We start from the raw sequence: 25,518 nt of genomic DNA on the forward strand, positions 1-25,518 counted from the left end.
TAAACATGAACAGTTGTGGTTAAAATCCCATAGAAACAAGGGCTGTTTGTAAAACATGCATGCCCCCCTATTGGCTATAAAGTTGTAGTAGCAGCCATTGTGTGAATACGTTTTTTGTCACTGTGAATGTGGTGGTGGTGGTGGTGGTGGTGGTGGTTGTCGTAGTAGTAGTAGTAGTAGTAGTAGTAGTATAAGTAGTACGTAGTTAGTCGTAGTAGTAGTAGTAGTAATAGTAGTTGTAGTAGTAGTAGTAGTAGTAGTAGAAGTAGTCGTAGTAGTAGTAGTAGAAGTAGTCGTTAGTCTAGTAGTAGTAGTAGTGTAGTAGTCTAAGTGGTAGTAGTAGTATTAGTAGTAGTAGTAGTGGTAAAGTAGTAGTTGTAGTGGCAGTAGTAGTAGAAGTAGTAATAGTAGACGTGGTGGTGGTGGTGGTGGTGGTGGTGGTGGTGGTAGTAGTACTAGTAGTAGTAGTACTAGTAGTAGTAGTAGTAGTAGTAGTAGTAGTAGTAGTAGTAGTAGTAGTAGTAGTAGTGGTAGTAGTAGTAGAAGTAGTAGTAGTAGTAGTAGTAGTAGTAGAAGTAGTAGTAGCAGTAGTAGTAGTAGTAGTAGTAGTAGTAGTAGTAGTAGTAGTAGTAGTAGCAGTAGCAGTAGCAGTAGCAGTAGCAGCATTACAAGACCAATACTTAAGAATGATCAAATGGGAAAAGGTAACATAGCACCAGCAGTAAATATGGGGCTCATTTACAGGTCAGATTTGGAATCTCTGCTGTAAAATGAGATTTTGAATGAATTAAAGGGAGGCAAATCTGTAATAAAAAGAACATGCATAAACCGTAGTTGTTTCCCTTGTTTGAACCATGCTAAATCCTTACAAGTTTGGAAAGAATTGGATGAAAAATTTGGACTTTATTGCATAAACACCATTTTCTCAATTCAAGGGGAGGTAATTCTGTACTTCATGGACCAATAATGCTCATTTTTTGTAGGGTTCGTTTCCTCATTGATATAAAGACACTGTGCAAATTTGGATAGGATCGGACAAAAAATGTGGAAGATTTTTGAAAGTTTTCACAAAATAGGCAAAAACGAATAAACATGCAAAGTTCAACGAGCTCCTGCGGCCATGTTTTTTGACGAATCAAATTTCTTTGAACAACTTTTTCAGGGGAGCCCTCAAAGGTCATCCCTGTGAAATTTTTTGAAAATCTGATGAGCGGTTTCTGACAAGAAGATTTTTTAAGGTTTTTACCATATATGGTCATGGCGGCCATCTTGGTTATGTGATCAAATTTTTTTTAACAATTCTTTTGTCCCATGACCTAGAGCTGCTCCACATGAAATTTAGTTGAAATTGGCTCAATGGTTTAGTAGAAGAAGATGTTTACAAATTGTTTACGGACGGACGGACTGACGGACGCCGGACGCTGAGTGATCACAATAGCTCACCTCGAGCTATCGCTCAGGTGAGCTAAAAACGCAATAAATAATTTACACAAACACAAGAGTAAATTCGTGTAAGGCAAAAAAGTAACCATAAAAATGTTTCCCTGTCCAGAACCATGCAAAATAAAGATTGTCTCAAAATGAACCAATTGTGTGTAAAATTCAATGATTCAACGCTATGTACATGAGCTTAAGGCTCAATAGAAAATTGACTAGGTTGTAAAATACATCACTATACAATTATAGCATGTCAGTATGGATATTTATCCCACTTTTACAGTGAATTTGGTTGATTAAAGCCCCTTTGATTAAATTTCTGCTGTAAACCACGGCACAAAATGACGTCATTTTTTCGAAAAAATGACTTTAAAATCCAGCGAAATTATCCAGTTAAACTAATTTAGTTTAAATAAAAAGGTTTACTGAATAAAAAGTGGGATAAATAGAATGATAGATTAGTGTTGATTATAGATCAGGTTTATCATGATCAGCACGAAAACAAAAAAGCACTCGCCAAGGCTCATGCTTTTTTTCCCTAAGCCTCGCATGATAAATCTGATCTTTAATCAACACTAACCTATAATTCTCTATATATTAATATAACTATTGTTTTCAAGAATGAACTAGAAATCTGACTATAATAATTCTTACCAATACATAGGGATATTTTACACAGGATTGGGGGTGGGGAAAATAAATAAAGGAATGAAATAGGCCTTTTAGAGTTCAGACAGCATTGAAGCCTACAGCACCTGTCTATTCATGCCTCAACATCGTACACATCAACGTGCGAGCCAGATTTGTAGTTTTTCCTGTCTAGACATCGTACACATCAATGTGCAAGCCAGATTTGTAGTCATTCCTGTCTAGACATCATACACATCAATAGATTTGTAGTCATTCCTGACTAGATATCCTACACATCAATGTGCGAGCCATTTGTAGTAATTCCTGTCTAGACATCGTACACATCAATGTGTGAGCCACATTTGTAGTCATTCCTGTCTAGACATCGTACACATCAATGTGCGAGCCAGATTTGTAGTCATTCCTGTCTAGTACAATGACCAGTTTGTCTGCAGATTCCTCACAACTCAGCAGCTTGCCTTGCTTGTATGCATCTGTAAAGAAGGGGCAGGTTTGTGAGAAGAAGAAGACATTTGTGTCCCCTTCTGTGAAAACTGGGCTAAATGCATGGGCATGTCATCCCAGTCTGCACAGGCTAATCAGGCACAGCACTTTCTGTTTTGATGGTTCCGGGGTAATTTTCTTTTAAAGGAAGTCTCTTCTTAGCAAAAATCCAGTTTTGGCAGAAAGTCCCATCCCTGATTAGCTGGTGTGGACAGCGCAGGCTAATCTTGGACAACACTTAAAACACACGCATTAAGCCCAGTTTTCCCAGAACAAGTCTCATATGTTATAATGTGACACAGTTTTATGAGAGTGATATAAGCCTAAAAAGTATAAGAATAATAACTGTACCTGCAATTACATAAATAATGCAAATAGAGTTACAGAATAAATCTCAAAAATACTGATAACATTATAAATGCTAAAAAAACACTTAATAATTTTTTTATCCAAGATAAAACAGCTGATGGTATTTGATATCTATTGATTTGATTGTTACATTGTACATGTATTATATTCCACTTTTAGCCAGATCAATATAATAACACAAGCTTAATTGAATATCTATATCTTGAACACCTTACTTTTCATACATAACCCTTATAAATTTATTAAATGACACATTCTTGGATCCAACTAGAGTGAAACAAATGTGGTATCATTTATTAGTATTTTCAACTATTTCACAATCTAAAAATGTTATTTAGCCAAATTTAACTTCAAATTCCTTTTTTTTGTTGTTCATTTAAAGGTGATTAAGTGTTCGAGTCAAATGGAACTTTCTTTAGACAAACATGCTAAATGGACAAAATTGTTATATGCAACTAGCATAAAAGCAGAATAGTCTGCAAGTAACTCACAGTCTGTTCAGGTTTTACACTGTTTGCTCTTCTTCAATATTTTAGGGTTTAAAACTAAGCATTTAAAACTTGAATCTAGCAAGAAAGGTATTAAATTTAAAAAAAGTAATTTGATTTACTAAAACTTTAGTAACAGACTACACACGCATATAGTAACAGACTACACACGCGTATAGTAACAGACTACACACGCGTATAGTAACAGACTACACACGCGTATAGTAACAGACTACACACGCGTATAGTAACAGACTACACACGCGTATAGTAACAGACTACACACGCGTATAGTAACAGACTACACACGCGTATAGTAACAGACTACACACGCGTAAAAGTGAGTATCTGAGTGGTAAAGGGTTAAGTTTAACCACACAAAATTAAATATCGTCATCTGCATGTGTGTAGAGTATTGTGCCAAATAAGCCAGTTCAGTCTGCACAGGCTAATCAGGAATAACACTTTCCGCTTTTAAGGTAATTACAAGTATTATTTAAAGAAAGTCTCTTCTAAAAAAAAACCAGTCTAGACATAAAGTGTCGTTCCTGATTGGTCTGTGGGAACTGAACAGGCTAATTTTGGACGACACTTTACACACACATGCATTTAAGCCCGTTTTCCCAGAGTGAGGCTCAAGTGTTCTGTGTACCTGTGAAGTACTGCCGTATGTTGTCATCAGCACACTCTCTACAACGGGCCTGCATGTCAGTGTCCAGGGGCCCTGGGCCCCAGTTGAGGACCCGGACTGCCTCTTTCTCAGTAGCCACAACTTGGAAGTACATATCCCTGGCAGCCTTGCCTGAAAATCACAAATATTATTACTTGATTTCAGGGCTTTTTTTCTTTGATTTGAGGAAGGGCCTGGCCTTCCATTAAAAAAAATATCGACACAACTGAAAAAGGGGAAGACATTTCCTAAAGTAAGCTTGAACAAATTCATTTCTGGGAAAGGAGCCTTCTCTTGGACTGGAGGAAGGGGCCTACATCAGAAAGACCCTTTGTAAAGGTTTCTGAAGTTGTTTAATGTTTTTGTTTTGTTTTATTTAAACATTTAGTTCCCAACCAGGTCTATAAGTTGAACCTTAGTTAATATAATATTGAAATCACTAATATTCTCTATTTTGAAGCATTTTTTTAACAAAAGAACAACAACACTTCTTCTATTCTCAATTTTGAAGCATGTATTAGCAAAACAACAACATAACTTCTTTCCCAATTTGAGTAAAAACGCCGCTATTTTTCCCTATCCAAAGTGACTCTGCCCTATTCCCAAAAAGTTGAGAAAAAAACACTGAATAAAATAAACAATGCGTAAGACTCGTTTATTAAATCATACTGTCATAAATTATTTAGTGAATGGTTACTCATAAAGTTTATGACTGACCAATCACTAAATAATTTACAGTGCTTTCCACAGACCATTTAATGGTCCCTCACCGGGGCACTTGAATTTCAAAATCTGAGTCTGCGGGGCGCTTAAAATTTTCCTATCAGTGTATTTTGGCTGTAACTGCAACTAGCCATAATAAAGATGAAAGCGATATTGACTTCGCCAAAAAATTTGAAAGCCGATTTACGATCCTCTGTCAACTCCATCTAATGCTTTACCCAACTAAAGCACCCCTTAAGGGCGGAGTATCACTGTTTTGGAAAATCAATATTGGCCAATGAGAGCATACGCTTTGTATAAGCGACAGCAGACGTAGGCAGGCACTACCTTCAGTTAATGCAGACGACTCGTGACGTACATGTAATTACCACAGAAATCTTGTCCAGTTACTTAGAAGACTGATGATGGCTGTAATCCTCGTGGAAGTTGTGCATTTCATGGATAATTATGTCAAAGCATTTACTCGACTCGATTTAAGTGTTTTAACAAATTATCGTTGAATTCATTACGCAACTGTTAATGTTTTCTTGATATCTCAAATTAGCATAATTAAATTTGTAATCCAAAACCAACTTCCGGATGTAAATGTTAACTCTACATTAGCAGATTCTTGCTTCAAATAAACAGTGATTATTTATTTCGTGTTGACCCTTTGTCTCGATAAAAATGGCGCGAAAATTATGCAGCATGTACAACTTCGCATCATGAGCATAGAAAGTGTGTGAGTATTGAGCGTTTTATTAACAAGCACACACCATGTAAGGCGATTTACGCATGTTCAGTGGCAATATTTCATCAAATCTATAAATAGTCACTTATGCCGAAATTTATTTGATATTTCAGAAAAATGGCAATGTTTGTTGTTATAGAAATTATTGAGTTTATCATCAATTTTTACCAGAAAGTGCTTTAAAAAATTGGGATTATCGGGTAATGAATAGAAACTTGAAAAGTAGTAATTATGCAGTGTTAGTGTCAGATTGATACGGACCAGGCTTTTTCCGCTCCATTTTGGGAAAACGCCACACTGGAATTTTGGGAATTTCGCGTCATGAAAACCCCCATTTTGGGAAAAAAATTAATCGCAAAATTGGCTCAATTGGGAAAAATTATCGCATGTAAATTATTTAAAACAGTGTTTCTTATATTTCAAAGAAGCCGTTAACTGGTAAATAACGACTATTTTGATAACTTATTATTAAAATTTTACAAAATATTATGAACGTGTGTGATTAGTGCAGGTTTTTTAATCTGAATTTGGGGAAAAGGCTTGGCCTTTTTGAGGTGAAAAAAATCGCGAGAAGCGCCGGATTTTGAGGAAAAAAAGGAAAGTCTTAAATAATCATTAACATATTTTACAGTTCTTAAAACAAATTCAAGGCAACAGATAATTTAATTATGCAATACTTTCTATTTTCTACACCAGATCAGGTCAACTTATATATTTAAAGGGTAAAAAAAAAAAAAAAAAAAAAAAAAAAATTTTTGTTTTTTTTTTTGAATTGGGAATTTTTTTTGCAATTGGGAAAAAAACAACCAGATTTGCATTGGGAATGGGGCCGAATTTCGGACCCGTGGCATAGGGCGGAAAAAGCCTGCGGACGTATTGAAGAATCTTTCGAGACAGGATTTTACTATCTTTGCTGGAAATTTTAAAACAATTATTAAACAAATTACTTTATGCAGGGTTGTCATTATGATTGTTAACAAAGGATTATTTTGGAATAGTAACCGATTGGGCTGGGGGTCAAGGGGCCGCTTAGGCCCCCTTGTAGGTCCAGGGCAAGGCCCTGTTAGGGGGTCAGGGGGGCAAAGCCCCCCGACCGAAAACAAATTCTAGACATTTTAGGGACAAAATACTGCTATTCTCAGAGCATAAAAAAGTAAAATTGAGGTATAAAAAGAACAGAAAATTTTAAGATTTTCACATTTTTAGTATACTGTACAATGTAAAAACATATTACATGTATATTGATAGATCTTTGCATGTTTCAATTCTATCCATTACCCGATAAACCAGTATTATTACGATTTCTTTTTTATCAAAACCAAATTACGGCCAATATTGACGATGAATGTCGTCCGCCATTTAACGCAAGTGCATATACAAATTGAATTGTGGGATTGGGGAATTCAAATTGAACATGAGTGAATCACGTGACGCGATTTGAGAGCATTGAGAACCGTTTTATATTTAGTAATTACGAAAAATGAACGAATCAATCTAAACTGTTACATGTACCTCCTTTCAGAAAAGTTTGCGAAAGTGAAAGTTAATTTCTGAAAATAAAAACGCGTCTTTCTTTAAATTTTTCTTTAAATTTTACCGAGTACTTTTCATTCCGTATCGTGATATAACTTGTCAGGTCATTCATGCATGTAGACCTAAATGTATGCATAGTTTGGCAATCTCAAAACACGTTATTTACCTACTTATTATATTATGTGTTATGACCATTTGTATAACAAAATGCATTATTTAATTTAAGTATTTTTCAAATGCGTATAATTAAATGTGTTATCTGAAATCATTTTCAGATTTCATTATTCACGGAAAATTAAGAAAATTCTAGCAACAGAGACACATTTCTCGTGTTTTTCATGTACAGATGAAAATCATGCCAAAATTAGACTTCATGTATAACATCACGTCTTTCTTCCTCAAGGAAAGCGTGGACTTAAATATTTAGATGCTGAATAACAACTTCGTAGCACAGAGGTCGCTAATATCTGTAGTAAAAGTAAGGTCACTTCCAACAGCCTTGCTGTTGGGCTAGCTCTTCAGCGACGTGGTTAAAGTGTCGGACTACCACATTGGAGGTCGTGGATTCAATTCCCGGCCTGAGCTTAGTATTTTCACAATAATGGCGACGAGGATGAGATTTTATCTTGGTAGAAAATCGAAGAGCATTTTTTAATATGTGGAAAAAAAATTCTAACTAAAAAAACTAGTTAATTACGCTCTACAGTGCTACATTCGTTGAAATACGGTCAGTAATAATCTGTGAAATGTACAGCTATTTGATACAGTTTCACGTGGGGTCGGCGTGTATTCGGCTGCCTGAGCGCTGATTGGTTGACGTGCTTACCAAGAAGAATTTGATTGACAGCTGGAAAATTCAATATTAGCCACTCGCTGAGAAATTCATTGAAAACAGTAGTTCTTAGGCCGAGTTAACGGACTGACTGAATAACCGGGTGTCGCGCTCTACTTTACTACTTTTATTCCTCGTCAATTATTGTCGGTTTGCGTGATCAAAACTTCTGATCGCAATTTTAAAGATTCGGGAAAAACAACCGATTTTCTGGCAATTTTAACCGATGAATTCGATCGGCAATCGGTTAATAATGACAACCCTGTTTATGAATGACTTTATAGCTGCGGGGTTTTCTTGAAGAGTCATAGCGCACCAAATGACGTCTTTTGACGCCGTTTTTCTTTGAGTTGTAACGCACCACAGAACATCAATTGACACGTTAAATTTAAAACAAGAGCACCTCATAACGGGTGCCACGCTCAGCTACGGGTGCAGTTTTGAATAAATTAAAGCTTGTCAGAATTAATTTTATAAAGGTCACAGTGACCTTGACCTTTGACCTAGTGACCCCAAAATGGGTGTGGCGTGTAGAACTCATCAAGGTGCATCTACATATGAAGTTTCAAAGTTGTAGGTGGAAGCAATTTGATTTTAGAGCCAAAATGTTAAGGTTTTAGCACGAAGCGGACGCGGTCGCCAGACTGCGGACGACATGACGAGCTGGCTATGACAATACCTCAGGTTTTATCTGAAAACGCCCAGCTAAAAAGTCAACTTAGTGAGGAGACATTCCTCCCTAAGCCACCCCTATAAGCCCCGGGGCGCCTGAAAAATTTCCTGTGGAAAGCACTGATTTAGTGCAGTACATTTAATAAACACATACCAAATCAACCTAGCTATTTTATTTGACAATAATCATGCAGATTACTCTTGGTTTGTTTTTTATCTGATTGCAAACTAAATACTCTCTGTTATGGGAAATTATGCAGGGCATATTCACACTCCTATAGTCCAGGGCCCTTCCAGTGGTGAAGTTGAAATATCTTACAGTGGGGGGTGGATTCATTAATATTTTTAATTACTTTAAATAATAAATATAAAGTGTATTTATTTTATAGCATTTTACAGCTTATTTACTATATTTAACTAAAACTTAAACCTTCTTTTTTTCAAAGCCCAAAAAGTGGACCAAAATAAACCCTCCTATGAAAATAGAATTCCAATTAAAAGTAAATTAAATTAAAAAAAATCATCTTTCAATATTTCAATTGTTCTTGATATCAAAATATATATCAGTTAGACTATGAGTACCTGCACAGTAGATAGACCAAGATGAAAACGGCTGGATAGCAGCCAGTGACGACACATTAATGATGGCCATAGACTCCGTGCCATCACAGCATTCCATGAATGCAGTATTCACAAGAATGGCACCTGTCACATTGACCTTCATGGCATGATCAACCATCTCTGCATCTTTAATCTGCCACGTGAACTTTGTGACATCACCTATAACGCCTGCATTGTGAATGATTATACACTGCTCAAAATCTGATGGGCTGATGTTACTTTTATTTATTATAGTTCTTAAATTTTCAGTTGAACATTCCTGCAACACACTTTGGTCAAATTTGTGAAAATGTACACTAACATCGGGACTTTGGCAGTGTATCTTTTCTGTTACACCTTTAAGCTTGTCTGCGTTTCGAGCTAAAAGCAACAGCGCTGAATTTGCCGGTAAAAGTGAAGCAAATTTCTCTGCCAGGCTGGCCCCATAGCCTTGGCTGGCCCCAGTCACGATGCAAAATGTTTTCTTCAAGAAGAATGTGCCACTCATTCTGGGATTTAATCTGAAAGCTTGTTCTTCGTTGTTCTGAAATGGAGTAAGAAAAGAAGAATAACTTATGAATCTCGTTTATATAATTGGTCACAAAACCCTAGGATTTAATTTCTTTAAAAGTTAACATTCTGTTGCTAGGGAGCATCTTAAACCATTGAGTAATTTAATCAATTTTTAATAATCTTTTTTTCTTTTTGTGTTCAATTAAATGCTAAGAAAGTGAATTATAGTATGGTGACAGGACAGACCTGTTATTGATGGGGACCTACCGGGTATTATCAACGAGTTAGTTAACATTAAGAACAAGACATTCGTGATGGCGTCACACTCATGCACTCTGAGTATTTTGTTTCACTGCCAATACTATGATTGAAAATAAATACCGGTACACATAAAAAAAGACGAAAACATGTTTTAATGAATTTCAAAAACTCACTTCAACTAAAATAACTCACTTCAACTACAAAGTCCTCTGCATTAAATTGCAACATAAATTGCTAAGTGAAGCAGACTGTTACACAGCACTCATTTATTTGATTCATTAAAAAATACTTTTACTTTGTCCCTTAATTATTTTTCAAAAAATGTTTAATTAAATCATCCTGTCAGATGATATATGCATGTCCAGAGAGAATACCCCCTCAAGATTGGACCTAAATAAAATCTTTAAATAGTAATAAAAACATGTATGCCAAATCAAATCAAAATTTATTTATTGTTGGTATGAGAATAACATGTATATAACATAAGCTATGTATAGCTTTTGACCGCCCCAATTTATTTTATTCATGTACTTAACACTTTACCACTTGGATACCTATTTTCATGCATTTGTAGTCCCTTAAAAGTTATATTTAATTTAAGACCTTTCTTACTAGAATCAAGTTTTTATGGCTTCATCTCCACACCTTAATTACTGATGAGCAAAAAAGCCCTTTCCCCTACAAAAGTTTCTTTAAAATCATGCATTTTTCTCTAAATTGCCAATCTACCTCAGAATTGTTCACTCCCCAAAGACAGAGAATTGTGTCTTTGCTTCCCCGAAAAAAGGTTGTGGCCCTTTCCCCAAAGTTGGTGTTTTGGCCCTGATATTAATAATTGGTCACTGTAGGATATTATTTACAAGTGATGTGATTACTTCAGATTCTGGGCTAAATGTGAGGTCCTATACATCATAAAACCAGATTAAATTCTGTCGTGCTCTTTGTTTTTCCTTTCCTACATTTTATGGACAATTGGCCATTTGCCTTGCAGCTGTAAGTAAGAATTTCTCCTCAGATAATGTTTAACTATTTTACCTTAACAGAGGAACAAGAATGAACCCGGGTATGAAACGTAATGGTGCGAATGATGAAATAGAAACCATTTTGATCCTCTAAACAAATAAAGATTATAACTAAGTCGTATTAAATTGTACGTAAAATAACAGGTTAAAACGGAGCTTAAACATCATCAATACAATTAATAGAATACAACTTGACACACATCTGCTTTTCGCGATCTGACAAGTGAAACACCGCTTTTATTTTTTACGTAAATCCAATATTCTGTCTACAGACGGGTTCTGCTTAGTCTTAACAAATCCGTTCATTAGACGATCACAACAGCGATACCAGACGAGCACCAGCTGTTGTTTTTAATTGACGGGAAATTCGAACTCTTTGTTGTTTTAATTTTTACCCAAAACAATTCATCAAATTATGTATAAAGAAATACGATGATATGTGTGAGTGTTCTTTATTTTCATTAATATTTTATGCTTTATAAGTAACTAGTAAATCTGTCCTACTGAACTGTTGTAGAGGGCTATTTGTTATAAATCAATTTATCCGGGGCGGTTGAACCTTTTCAGGTTTTAGATCATTGTTCTAAGACTTATTTTTACATAAATGGAACCCCTATGTGTTCAGGAACTATTTTTATAGTTATTTTACGAATACATATTGAAATAAACGCAATTGAAAGCGAACCCTTTTCTAACGGAAACCCAATTTGATTATTGTGCAACGATTCAAAACACAAACACAGAAGAACAAATCATAAAAAGGTTATTTTCATGTTTGTTCATAGCATAATTCAGTTTCAACAAACATAATTATGTAAAATGGAAAGTAAACTTCCTTTTTGTTGTAAAATTGACCATCCAACAGACCCCATATCTGTCTTCAAAATGTCTCAACTGAGTGAGGAATTTGCTTAAAACAGAAAAGCAAGGTGGGTGGCCTTCAATTGTTATGCCACGCCATGTTAAAATGTGTTGGTTTTTCAATTTTCTGGTAAATACAGAAGCAACCAATTATTTTACTGAAAGGTAGATTGAATAATTAGGTCACTTGCTGAGCAGGGCTTTAGATAACAATAAGCGTATTTGCGTTATTACACAATGAAAATAACCAAATACGTAATAAAATCCAAAATAAAGCATACAAAAACGCAAATACAAAATTTGATAAGGTAATTCCCATGAAAACCTTGCATCATGAAACGTTACAAACACCGTGCATATTTTTAAGACTGGTTATTTTCTGTACAAAAATGTACTGGATAGTTTAAATGCTGTCCTATGAAGAAAAGAAGGCAGTTTTAGTTGATATAAATATGTGTTTGTTTATGTACTGATGGGTTTTCTGAATAATTTTAAACCATATTTGTAAGAAACATGTTGCCAAAACACTATATCAGGTATGGCAAATAAGCCTCGTTCTATGAAAATCTGTCTTTATGCATTTGCATTAAGTGACTTCCCAGATAAGCCAGTGAATTCTGCATTGGATTGGATTTTTGTTATAAAGAGAAAAATACAATGTAATAAAAGCAGACAGTGCATAGGCTAATCTGGGACGACCCTTCACGCACATGTTCAAATTATATTTCAGATGTGACATGGCTTCAAGAGAATCAAAGACAATCAGCGGTTTCCCCAGAAGGATTTTCTCAAGTCTTCGCAGAAGCAAGAAATCAGTAAGACTGAGACATAACCTGGATGGGTCAGGTCCTCCTGCCAGTTTCACAGTGGAGGACTTAGATAAAACGCAGAATAACAACGCAACCATTGACTTTGAAGCTACAATCCCATTAGAAAATCCTAATGAGACAAACCGGGCAGATAATAATGAAGACAGTGAACAAAGCAGTCTTCTACCATCTCCTGTGCCCTCGTACCGAGTCATAAATGAGGATGTGTCGGTTTTGGAGAACATTCCTCCTGAATTGTTTGGAAATCTCTCTACCCCCGTAGTGCGAAGGTTTGAACTTGGAGGTCTTATGAGTGCCAGCGCAGATAGTGGTATTGACTGCAGTCTGCTGCAGTCTGAGAAAAACAGTCCAGAACAGTTTGTGGCATTTACTAGAAGAGAGGCCGAGAGAATCAGACAAAAACAGCAGATTCTTGGTTTTAATGAATCTTTGCTGGAACCTTTGAATGAAGTAGACAGTCGAAGTTCAAGTGACACGGAAAATATTGTGCGCTCAAGCTCGGAACTTAATGATGATGCAACTGACTGCAATGGTGCAAGTACAAATGAAAATGAAGGTGAAAATCAGAAAGATGGTTACTTGCATGCACACCATAAAGACAGTAATTGTGATTATGTTCACCTTTCTAATAATAGTGAAAAATGTCCAAATGAAAGCACCTCCACAGAAACCAATCTGGTATACCCTTTGCCTAAACCACACACTGGCTTTAAAGATAGTGGTGACTATGTGTATCTTTTAGAAGAAAATCTGGAATCAATACACCACACAGACGAACAGTCCATTACTGATTCAAGAGACCAAATTGCAAATGACCATTATGAGATAGATTTAATATCTAATAAAACTGATGAAACCAAATCAGCTGAAGCCAGATTGAGGATGCACTCGAACAGTGAGAAGTCTGTTTCCATTGCAACCAATCCTCCAATTGTTGACCCAATTCCAATTCGCCTGACCAATCTTGCCACTCAGCGGGCCTTGGTTCCTACCCCATGTCCAGACAGTTTGTTTGAGAATGAAACCAGTGCATTTGCTAAGTGCAAGTCATTGAAAAGAAGTGTAAGCGATGCTGGCTTAAAGGGATTCTTTGGTAGATTTAGGCATCGGTCCAAAGACAATGTTTCATTAATAAGTGAAGCTGATTCATTGAGCAGCCATAATAGTTCGTCAAGCAGAGAAAAACTGAAAAAGAAAGTAAAAAAGTTTTCATTGAAGAAAGGGAAAGATAAGTTAAGAAAGAGACACATAAGTGATATCATACTTCATTCAGCTGCCCACATCGCTGATTTTACTTACGGGGTTGATTCATCGAAAGAGACAGAAAAATCTTCTGATGCAAAGGAGTTGATAGTGTCAGATGATGCAGTGATGTCAAATGACAGAGCGTGTTCTAGACAATCAACAGTGGATAAAGTAGGACAGCAAATGATTAAAAGTGACCTTTCAAGAAGTGTGTCTCCGTTGCAAAGTAATAGCATTGAAAGTTTCACCAAGAGTATGTGTAAAATGACATCAGCTCTTCAGTCAAGCTCCACTGAGAGTATAGCGTGTATCTGTGATTGTAAAGATCGTGACTCAAAGGCAGCTTGTTGTGAGAAACGAAAGACTCCCACTCCACCCCTTAGTGTTATATGTGAATTAACTGCAGACAATTTATTTACATCAGAAAAGTGTGGAAATTATTTGAATTCAGAAACCACAGGTAGTGATCATGTAAGTCAGTCTAGTCGGCATATTTGTTGTAGTACAAAATCAACTAAACATACTGTTTATCAGAATGTTTCAGGAAGCAATAAGCCTGGCTCGTCTGGTGTGCTTAACGATGCCAGCTGGTTTGAGTGCAGTGATGAAAGTGACGATGACAATTCCAAGTGCTCCTGTTACTCAGATTGTGATACATGCACCTCGTCTCAAGATAGTTCTGGAGAAAATGACGACACACTTGACTGCTCAAATCTTTGCATTGCCTCCCCAGAAACTGGCAAGCTGCCCTTGAATGATGATGACTTTTCCGATAGTGAATCATATTTTAATGAGCCGGCTTCCAACGACGATTCAATTAATCAAGACCCTGAAGAGGATGTGATGCAGAATGAATTAAGTCAATTTGATTTGAACTCGTCCATTCAGTCTTTCAATGTGTCCCAAGATATCTTTGCCAAGGTCAATAGTAGAGTAAACAATTTTAGCATGACGCGTAGCTTCAATAGCCCCATGTCTACTTCACAGAGTGGTGCCAGTAATAATGCAGGGATTTCATCGGGCCCCCAAAGTTCTGAATTCTCTGTCAGCTTCCATGAAGTTGATTTTGAGAATGGTGAGGTGATGTACATGGAGAATGACCTGGGTGATGGTGATGAGTTCACCGAGGAAACTGTGAGGCCTATAAAAGCATTTGCACACCTGTCACATCTTTGTGCTACACCAGTATCCAGTCCAAGGACGGAGGCCTCTAGGTCTGTTGAAAGTTCGGTAAATAACTACCCAATTAACAGATTGCCTTCTGGAATGTTTAGATCTAGTCGGTCACATGGTGCACTTAACAATCAGTTCTTGCTTTCCAAAGAATGTGTCAGTGAAACAAACTTCAATATGAGCCATGATGAGAGTTTCACAAATGTTAGTTTCGAAGGAAGTTTTGCAGAGAACAGTTTCTCAGTCCATTCAAAACATGGAGATGCAAGAAATTCTCAAAAGAGTCATGTGAATCAACGTCAAGATGTAGAAAGTTTGCACCATTCATTTTCCTCATCGAGGCGTTCAGAAAAAGCATCTTTCCATAACTTGACATTTGACGAAGCTTTTAGCAGATCAGTTGATCATGACATGAGACTTCCATGGTTACATGCAAGTTTCAGTGGACTAAACGACAGCTATGTCTTGCAAAAAGGTGCATCCAGCAACTCGCATCTCAACAGATCACAGTCAGCTGTCATGAGTCCCAATGGTAGCTTTATGAGAAACAATCCAAGGTATTCCAGCTTTCATCGTTATTCCCCTTGTTCTTCACCACTAGATTTATCAATGAATAAAGGGGGGTCACCATTAGATTTATCAATAAATACAGGGAGGCAATTGCAAACACTTGTGTCCCCTGAAATGAAAAAAGTGAAGTCAAAAAAATGGATGGATAGTCACGTGGGTCAGGTGTTTTCTCCTGCAAGAAGAGCGTTGCAAAAAAAATCGTGGAATCAGTGAAACAGACTTGTGTAAGGAAATTTTAAACCTCTATGTAAGTGATGCTGACGAGTCAGGGTTTGAGGTTTTAGATGAAACGTTCAATCAATCTAGTTTGCCAGCTGCTGACATCAGTCTGAATTCGTCACACAGACAGGAGAAGGACCAGTCTCATAACGGAGGCCATAGTTCCGGGGATGAGGCGCCCAGTTTGCAGTATGGGACGTACGTGGCCCCCAGGCATGTTGTCAAGGAGACCAATGTGGATGATTTTACCACGAAGACAGTGTGGAAGTGCTATACAGGGGAGGCCAAAACTAGAAAACTGCAAGGTATTTATGATGTTAGTTATCATAAGCTTTTGAAGTAACAAATCTTGAGGTCCCTTGATTATAATCACTTCTTTTGACACAGGTTGGACTGCCCTGCGCAGTGCCCGTGTTTCCCCCCCCCTGCCATTTTTTTTAATCTGGCTTAATCCATTGCGCCTTTCAGTATTGTTTTTAAATTCAGGGCAGATATTTTGCTCCATTCCAAATTGTAAGTTACATTTTTTACCGAAATGGGACCTACATATTCCCATTTGAAACAAATGCTGTGGTTTTTCTTTTTATTAAGATCTCAACTTTTAGTTCCCATTCAGCTCCAGGCCTTTTTCTGTCTATTTTGGGAAAAAGTACCTAGCAAAATTGGAATTTTTCTAGTCGCGAAATCTTCCAAATTGGGAAGAATTTTCATCGACAAAAGCATTATTTGGGAAATTATTTTTCTGATTTTTTCTTATTAAATCTTATGTTTTCAAACATAGGTATTGCCAAAAAATGCTAAGAAAGAAAGTATTAAACTGTATTTTTTACCATGCAACAATCATAGTCCACTGCTAACGTAAGTATGTGTATGATAAAAAAAAACAGACTTTGTTATGCTTCATGTTCAAATAAAATACATAGCTTGATATGTGATTAAGGATTTTTTATGAATATTCACAGTCGAAGGACCTGCATCCAACATATTTTTATTCAAAATTCAAGTTGCCAAATGTCTGAAGGCAACCATTTTTTGAAACACAAAAGTAAAGCTGAACATCATAAATGTACAGTATTGAAATGTTAAGAAGCTACAAAGGGTAGTGACTCTGAATCTGGCAGTGGAAAATGTTCATCACTTGCTTGCTAATGGGCGAGTCAGATTCATTCTGGATTAACCGTAGACTGACTGGCGGTAGTTTTTTCCCCACAAAACATTCAGTTTTTGTGTGCCTTTCAAGTCAATTTTTCGTATTTTACTTCGATAGTACTTCGAATTATGCAACATTTTTAGACTGCGTCCGATTTCCGTATTTTTTTAAACCCAAATTTACTTTATCGAACCACAGTAACACTGAAAGTAAAACTAGTCCACATTTATTTACCTCAGACCATTGATAGATTTTAAACCAATTTTAAATAATTATTGCGTACACATGGTTATAACTTGATTTATACATACCTGATAATTCTGAATGATCCAGCACTTCAATATTTAAAAGCTAATTATGACCGAAAATGACAGTAAATGTGTCATAGACAAAAGCGGCCGCCATTTTGTCTGAAGTCTCAATATCGCAAAACTGCATTATGGAACAATCTTTACGGTGAGTTTTTACGCAAAGGCACGTTAAAACACGGCGCCCGATTATTTAAAAACGGTACCTACCTGGAAAGGCATTTTTTGGCTTCGATTATTTCGGTCGGAAATTGGGATTTTTTTTTTGATAATTGGGAAAAAACATCCATATTTGGCATTGGAATGGGTCCGACTATCGGACCCGTGAGAACGGCAGAAAAAGGCCTGAGCTCTAAAGGTTGAACCTTAGTCAATAAAAATAAAACATTGAAAACACTTTTATTCTCAATTTCGAAGGATTTGTTAGCAAAACAACAACAACACTAATTTCCCAATTTTCATTTTAAACACTGCGATTTTTCTGCTTTAAAAGAGACCCGGTCTGATTCCCAAAACTGTAAAGTACGCCTTTACTCTTATTCTTTACAAGTTCCATTCCTTATTCTTTGCTCCCATTCCTTATGCTTTGCTTTTATTCCATCAAGCAATTGCCAGTGAACAATCAAAATAGCTGATTGGCCAATCAAACACAGCTTTATTGCTGCCCTGTTCTTGTCACAAACAAAGAGTGTTGTAGTAACAGAATGAGCATGGTATGTAAGAAACATAAATGGGTGGAGTACTTGATTATTTTGCAGATAGATCAAACAAGTAATTAACATTTGAGTTGTGCTATGGGAAAACTGGGCTTAATGCATCAGGGCCCTCAATCTGTCAAATCCACAGCCGAAATTCAGCCGCATTCCCCCCCTGAAAAGTATACTTTTTTCCCCTTTTTGGGGGAAAAATTCTCCCTAAAAAAAAAAAACAAATATATTTTTTTATTATTTTTTTTTATAGATAGATGTCTCATGATTATTATATCACAATTCTATTTTAATTTAATCTTGTCAAACATACTGAATTATTAAATAAGCAATGAATATAGTGCAAACATGTACAAATGTAATAATTAGATAGTAAGTAAAAAATCCCCCAAAAAGGGAAACGCCGCGAAAATTCCCCCTGCTATGGGTAGCGACCCGCTTCCCCTAAAATGGATTGAGGGCTCTGTGCTTGTGCCTAAAATGTCACCCAAGATTAGCCCGTGCAGTCTGGATTTTTGCTATGAAGAGACTTCTTTTAAACGAAAATTATTAGGGGAAATTGTTGTCACTCACTGATAAGCCTGTTACACACATGCATTAAGCCCTGTTTTTGCAGTGCAAGACTCTCATTATCTATCCCCCCTCAGGTGGTGATGGCAGCCTGCTGTGTGGGGATGAGCGCAGGCTGACGGCCCTCCAGGAGTTGAACAGCATTCCCCACCCACCAGTGGGTCACAAGAGGTCGTCACGGCAACACAGTGACAGCTTCAACGCGAGTTTCAATTCCAGCCACAACTCCTCTCTGCAGCTCAACAGTACTCTAAACGAAAGTCTAAATGCAAGCCAGGTCAGTTTTCTTCAATATATCCCATTATTTGTGTGTTTCATTTATTTATTTTTTCTCAATTATAATGAAATTCATCATTGCATGTGTTCCTCCTAGTTTCTAGTGTTTTTACCCCTTATACACTAATTTCAAAGTAAGATTGGTAGATGAAAAATAATTATTTTTTTCTGTCCAGTTGAGTTGACAATGGAGTTAATTAATTACCAGTGTCATAGTGACATTGTGAACATGTAGTACATGTAGGGGTTACTTACAATTTACAGTCTGTATTGCATTTGTTGTTTAATACCGTAAGTTACACATGGTTTTAAGATGATATTTGCTGTTGCATATTGAACATTTGCAAAAAAGGTACCTTGGTTTAATTGAGAAGTTGTTCTATTACAGTCCACTCTCGTTATCTCGAAGTCGGCGGGAACAAGAAAAAATATCGAGATAACGAGAGTTTGAGATATCCGATTAGGCGTTTTCAAAGAAAACATGAGACAAAAATTTGCCTTGTTTTTAACATCTAAATATCTGCTTAGTGGTCTAACTAAAGCGGTCACCATGTGGCATAATACTCTCTATCTGATAAATATGCGTTTTTTAAGAGGCACGATTAATTTTGCTATTTAAATGCTTAAAATGACGTTTTACGTTTTACAGAATTGCATGAACACATGAGGTTATAATTTTCGAAACTGTCGAGTAAAATTCTGGTAATGTTGCTATTTAAAGTTATGATGCAATTGACGTCCAATCAAGACGAGGGTTTTCCATCTGAACATGCGTAAATCACGTTACGAAACACTGAACTGTACATGTTCATTTTGTACTTTGAAATGCTAATGATAATGACTGAGTTCAATGATAGAACAACATTCTGCAAATTTGCAACGATTTATATTCGCAAAAATAAAACTCAATGCATTTGGAATGTTGTTTGTAAAAAAATTTACCAGTAGTCTTTTGGCCTTTCGGCAGGCTGTATATTAATTGCAGTTAATTGATGTTCAAGTGACAGTTAAAGTGACAGGTCTTACTCAAGTGTGAATGGCTAACGACAATACACATGTGTGATCATTGATGCAATTAACGGATCAATTTCCTACGGCACAGTATCGGGAGCAGCCGGGTGAAGCGGGACGGTGAAGTATCAAAGAAAAAATTTCTCACCTTTTGCAGACACTGGAACAGTTATTCGCACTTCGAGATTAACCACAGGCAATACATGTAAAATCGGGACTAGGGGCAAAATTTTATATCGAGATATCGAATTATTCGACATAACGAAAATAGAGATGTGCAATGTTTATTTATATAGATTAAGAAGGAAAAAAGTTGGGACATTGAGCTTATCGACATATCGAGAATATCAAGATATCCGATGTCAAGATAACGAGAGTGAACTGTATTTAAAGATGATATTTTTTAAATATTATCTGCCAACATAAAAATGCGTGTTTATTGTTGATACAATTTTTTGTTTAGGTTCACTAAGTCTTATTTAGAAAATAATTTGTATCAAGTTGCAATTTAATATAGATTATTATTCACTTGGTTATTTGCTGTTACAAATTACCAATTACCTTAACAGTGCCTGAAGTGTGCACTTCATGTTTCCTAATTTGCAGTTTTGTTCAGTGAGGAAAATCACGGTCCCATAATTTACTCTTTACACTATACATATGAGTAGTGTTCGAGAAATCTGGGCATTATGCGTGTGTGTAAAGTGTTGTCCCAGATTAGCCTATGCCGTCCGCACAGGCTAATCAGGGACGACACTTTACACTTTTATGACATTTTTCTTTTAAATGAAGTCTCTTATTGGCAAAAATCCAATTTAGGCGCAAAGTGTCGTCCTGATTACCCTGTGCGGACTGCACAAGCAAATTTGGGATGACACTTTACGCACATGCATTATGCCCAGTTTTCTCAGAACGCGACTCATATTATAAGACCATCATGGTTTGATATTGCAATATGTTAAAATGTTCTAAATTTACAGTGTGAGCGCTCATTTCTAGAGGAGAGTTTGAATTCCTCAACTAACTCGGAAAAGCACAAATCCACAAAAAGTCGGGCATTGCGGGATAAAACAAACACTACAAGGCGCCTGAGTACCCTTAAATTACCAGCACCAGTAAGTTGTGGAGGTGGTTCCTTCTTTATTACACATGAACAGGAAGTTTTATATAGTGCCTATCCATAAAGACGAAAGCTATCCAAAAAGTCTTTTTGTTTTGTCTAAGATTGAGACATTGGCGTTGTTTCAATATTATATTTGCTATGATTCAAATGAGGCAGCTGGGTAGGGCTTTCATCTATAAGTAGATATTAATTTAACCCTTTCCCTCTCAGAAGCAAAGTAAAAATGGCTATGTGCAAACAGCATAAAACCAGAACAGCCTACGAGTAACTCGCAGTCAGTTTAGGTTTTATGCTGTCTGCTACTCATCAGTATCTTAGGGTAGGAAATGAAGCCTTTGAAACTTGATTCTATTAAGAAAGGTCTTTAAATTAAATTTCAGTTTCTAAGGGACTACAAATGTGTCTAAATAGGTATCTAAGTGGTTAAGGGGTTAAACAACACTTTTGAAGACAATCAATTGTGAAGTTTAGGCCATTATTTTAGAAAAATATATACTTTTCAATGTTTGGAATGGGGTTGAATCTGAACTTTTGCCAAAAAACTGTTGTGTATTGCGCAATATTGCTATTGCAAAAAACATTAATTTTCAGTGTATTGCAATTATATGTAAAATACATTTATCATAAATGATGATACTGAAATTCAGTCATCAGTAAAAGCAACATATTTTTGTGACAAATGTAATCGTTACTGTATTAGAGTTGGCTTGTTACAGTATTGGAGTTGCATTGTTACAGTATTGGTGTTGCATCATTACAGTATTAGAGTTGCATTGTTACAGTATTAGAGTTGCATTGTTACAGTATTAGAGTTCAGGGTTTTTTCAGCACTGTCTGCGCCTCCGGAAAACGGAGGCACTCCCAAAGCAAACGGACCCGATCCCAAACCGAAATTATAAAAAAATCCCAATTTCAAAAAAACAACATTTTTTTTCTTTTTTTTTAAGAATGAAGTGTCTTGTAACTTGTGTGACTAACCAGTGTTTGTTTTGGTCAAAAATATCTGCTATAAGGTTTTGACTGTTCAGTTCTTATCTCAGAGTGTAACTGTAACTGAAAAACAAAACTGCAGTACTTGAATAAACCTTGAACATGCTCAATACTGCATCTGTTTACATAAAAAAAGACAAAATAACAAATAAAAACAAATTAATTTGTTAAACCGCTGAATTATTTAGGCATAATAAATTCACAATTTTCCCAAATGATTCCCAAAATGACCAATTTTGTTGATAAAAACTTCCCAATTTGGTCAGACTCCTTTTCCCAAAATACGCAGAAAAACCCCTGGAGTTGCATTGTTACATTATTAGAGTTACATTGTTACAGTATTAGAGTTGCATTGTTACAGTATTAGAGTTGCATTGTTACAGTATTAGAGTTGCATTGTTACAGTATTATAGTTAGATTGTTACAGTATTAGAGTTGCATTGTTACAGTATTAGAGTTGCATTGTTACAGTATTAGAGTTGCATTGGTACAGTATTAGAGTTGCATTGTTACAGAATAAGAGTTGAATTGTTACAGTATTAAAGTTGAATTGTTTCATTATTAGAGTTGCATTGTTACAGTATTAAAGTTGCATTGTTTCAGTATTAGAGTTGCATTGTTACAGTATTAGAGTTGCATCTTTACAGTATTAGAATTGCATTGTTACCGTATTAGAGTTGCATTGTTACAGTATTAGAGTTGCATCTTTACAGTATTAGAGTTGCATTGTTACAGTATTAGAATTGCATTGTTACAGTATTAGAGTTGCATTGTTACAGTATTGGTGTTGCATTGTTACAGTATTAGAGTTGCATTGTTACAGTATTAGAGTTGCATTGTTACAGTATTAGAGTTGCATTGTTACAGTATTAGAGTTGCATTGTTACAGTATTAGAGTTGCATTGTTACAGTATTAGAGTTGCATTGTTACAGTACATGAGAGTTGCATTGTTACAGTACATGAGAGTTGCATTGTTACAGTACATGAGAGTTGCATTGTTACAGTACATGAGTTTCCTCATTACAGGCCAGAAGGGATGAATCGTTTGATTTGGGCAGTCTAGACGATGAAATTCAGGAAAACAGTAAGCCAGTAAATATGGTAAGTGATATTAACAAATGACTGTGAAATTGTGAATATGTATGTTAATAAAATGTGCTAGAGTGTATTCTACCCATGCAGGGAAGGGGTAAATAGAATGTAGATGAGCAATCCACAACATAGTTATTGGGAAATGCAATGAGATCTTTGAATTTGTGTCAGTAGTTAAACTGGATTAAAAGAGGATTTATAAATATGTGTCACTCGTTTTCAACAACTGATATTTTATTACAATATATTTATTCCTTGCTCTATGAAAAGGGGATTTAACACAAGTTCGTAAAGTGCCGCCCCAGAGTAGCCTGTGCTGTCCACGAAGGCTAATCAGGGACAACACTTTAGGCCTAAATTGGATTTTTTGCTAAGAAGAGACTTTTAGTAAACGAAAAATACCATTAGAACAGGCTAATCTGGGACCACACTTTACGCACATGCATTAAACCCCCTTTTCACAGAGCACGGTCCATTTACGAAAAACACACAAGTTTACACAGAGATAATTTTGTACTGTTAAATGTAACTTTTTAACAAATACTGTCTTTTTTGTACTTCAATGGAAAGGATTTTAATAGATTTTGAAAACCAGGAATCAAATGATCCCATGAATGACAATATCAGGGGTCATAATATTAAGATTTCATGGGTCGAAATGCTGAAGTACTGCTTGTGCATACAAGTTTAATTCTCAATAACTGTTTCTTAGTATACATTTTAGTCCAATGCTAAGCCTTTTAAAATAAAATTTGTGTGATATAAAATTCATTATTGATCTTGCTTTCCAGTAACATTTGTAATAAAATTATGCACGGCAGGTAATTAGCAGGAGTCAAAAATGACAAAATAGCAAAATGTTTGCAGCAAAAAGCAGTATTCTGCTTGAAATGAAATCCCTCAATGCTTTGTATTCAAGGGACCTTTTCACAGATTTTGTCATGTATTGAAGTTTGTCATTAAATGCTTGAAATACATAAATGGAACTAATTAACTCCAGTAAAAAAAAACAGAATACAAGTAAAAAAAGATAAAAAATTATTCCCCAAATGGACTTTAACAACTGACCCTTGGAGTAAAAGTCTAGCACTTAAACCAAACAGCAATCCGTGCTCATATAGTCATTGGCTTAAACCAATCAGCAATCCGTGCTCATATAGTCATTGGCTTAAACCAATCAGCAACCTGTTCTCATATAGTCATTGGCTTAAACCAATCAGCAACCTGTGCTCATATAGTCATTGGCTTAAACCAATCAGCAATCCATGCTCATATAGTCATTGGCTTAAACCAATCAGCAATCCGTGCTCATATAGTCATTGGCTTAAACCAATCAGCAATCCGTGCTCATATAGTAATTGGCTTAAACCAATCAGCAATCCGTGCTCATATAGTCATTGGCTTAAACCAATCAGCAATCCGTGCTCATATAGTAATTGGCTTAAACCAATCAGCAATCCGTGCTCATATAGTCATTGGCTTAAACCAATCAGCAATCTGTGCTCATATACTGTAAACGTATAGAAATTCGTCGGTATGAAATTTCGTGGTTTAATAAAAAACAACTAATTCGTTGACACGTAATTTCGTGGATTTCAAATAAAAAAACAACTAATTCGTTGACACGTAATTTCGTGGATTTCAAATAAAAAACAACTTACCATCATAATTATTAAGGTTTTAATAAAACAACCAGAGTAATAACGAAGCATAATCTGCTTATCTGTGTTGACAGCACGACTCGAGGTTAATGTGCACTGAAGCGTGAAAGTGTTTCCGATAATTGTCGATAAGAGCAATAAAGCGGCGCACTTGTGGGTCCCCACTCGCTAATTGCCATCAATGTTGTTTTAACAATATTTGTAAATCACAGCGCAATAGGTCCCCTAGTCGTAACAATTGAGTAATAAGGTCCCCAAAATACAGGTGTTAAAACTGTAATGTCTCTTTTAAGTTTAATTGGCATTAATTGACATATGTGATAAATCTTCAAAATGTTAATTTGGCGATGTCCCGTAAAAGAGGATAGTCGTTGATGTACAGTTTATATACCGTGCTTGATTATAAAAGCATTATCAACCAAACACTTATCAATAAAACAACATATCGCATTAACTTGCGTTCAAACAATGTCTCTTTCACAATGGTTGAAAACGGGAACAGTACCGACACGTTCTCCTACTATGGCAGGATTGCCCGACCCTGCAAAGGCTCTGTCTACGACTGAAGCTTTATTAACACAGGCCGCTAACGATGCAGTAGAAGAAATGGTCATTGGACGTTAACGGAAGCGTGGGGAGAACGCTTCTTACTGTGACGAAACCAGGGCAAAAATTGCGCGTTACGTTTATTAACCATGATGAATAAAACGTATATTTGCAATGATGAATAAAAAAGAAAAACTCGCA

General features: G+C 36.1%; 1 protein-coding gene across 8 annotated transcripts; it reads right to left on the bottom strand.

Annotated features, from left to right (window-relative positions):
* Window positions 1–382: 382 nt before the first annotated feature.
* Window positions 383–11,295, bottom strand: LOC127855432 (sepiapterin reductase-like). 8 transcript variants are annotated; one of them, XM_052391009.1, is made up of 5 exons: window positions 10,998–11,253; window positions 9,969–10,062; window positions 9,171–9,732; window positions 4,081–4,230; window positions 383–2,561 (listed from the first exon to the last, which is right to left on the bottom strand). In XM_052391009.1, the coding sequence occupies exons 3-5, from the start codon at window positions 9,694–9,696 to the stop codon at window positions 2,446–2,448; spliced, it is 792 nt and encodes a 263-aa protein (XP_052246969.1). In that variant the 5' UTR covers window positions 9,697–9,732; window positions 9,969–10,062; window positions 10,998–11,253; the 3' UTR covers window positions 383–2,445. The 8 variants fall into 8 exon arrangements, with proteins under 8 accessions (XP_052246969.1, XP_052246972.1, XP_052246966.1 ...); XM_052391012.1 differs by having other exon boundaries at window positions 11,185–11,223; XM_052391006.1 differs by lacking the exon at window positions 9,969–10,062 and adding an exon at window positions 10,155–10,352 and having other exon boundaries at window positions 11,185–11,222.
* Between the last annotated feature and the right edge of the window lie 14,223 nt (window positions 11,296–25,518).

Source organism: Dreissena polymorpha, chromosome 13 (genome assembly GCF_020536995.1).
Source record: "Dreissena polymorpha isolate Duluth1 chromosome 13, UMN_Dpol_1.0, whole genome shotgun sequence".
Classification (NCBI taxonomy): Eukaryota; Metazoa; Mollusca; class Bivalvia; order Myida; family Dreissenidae; genus Dreissena; species Dreissena polymorpha.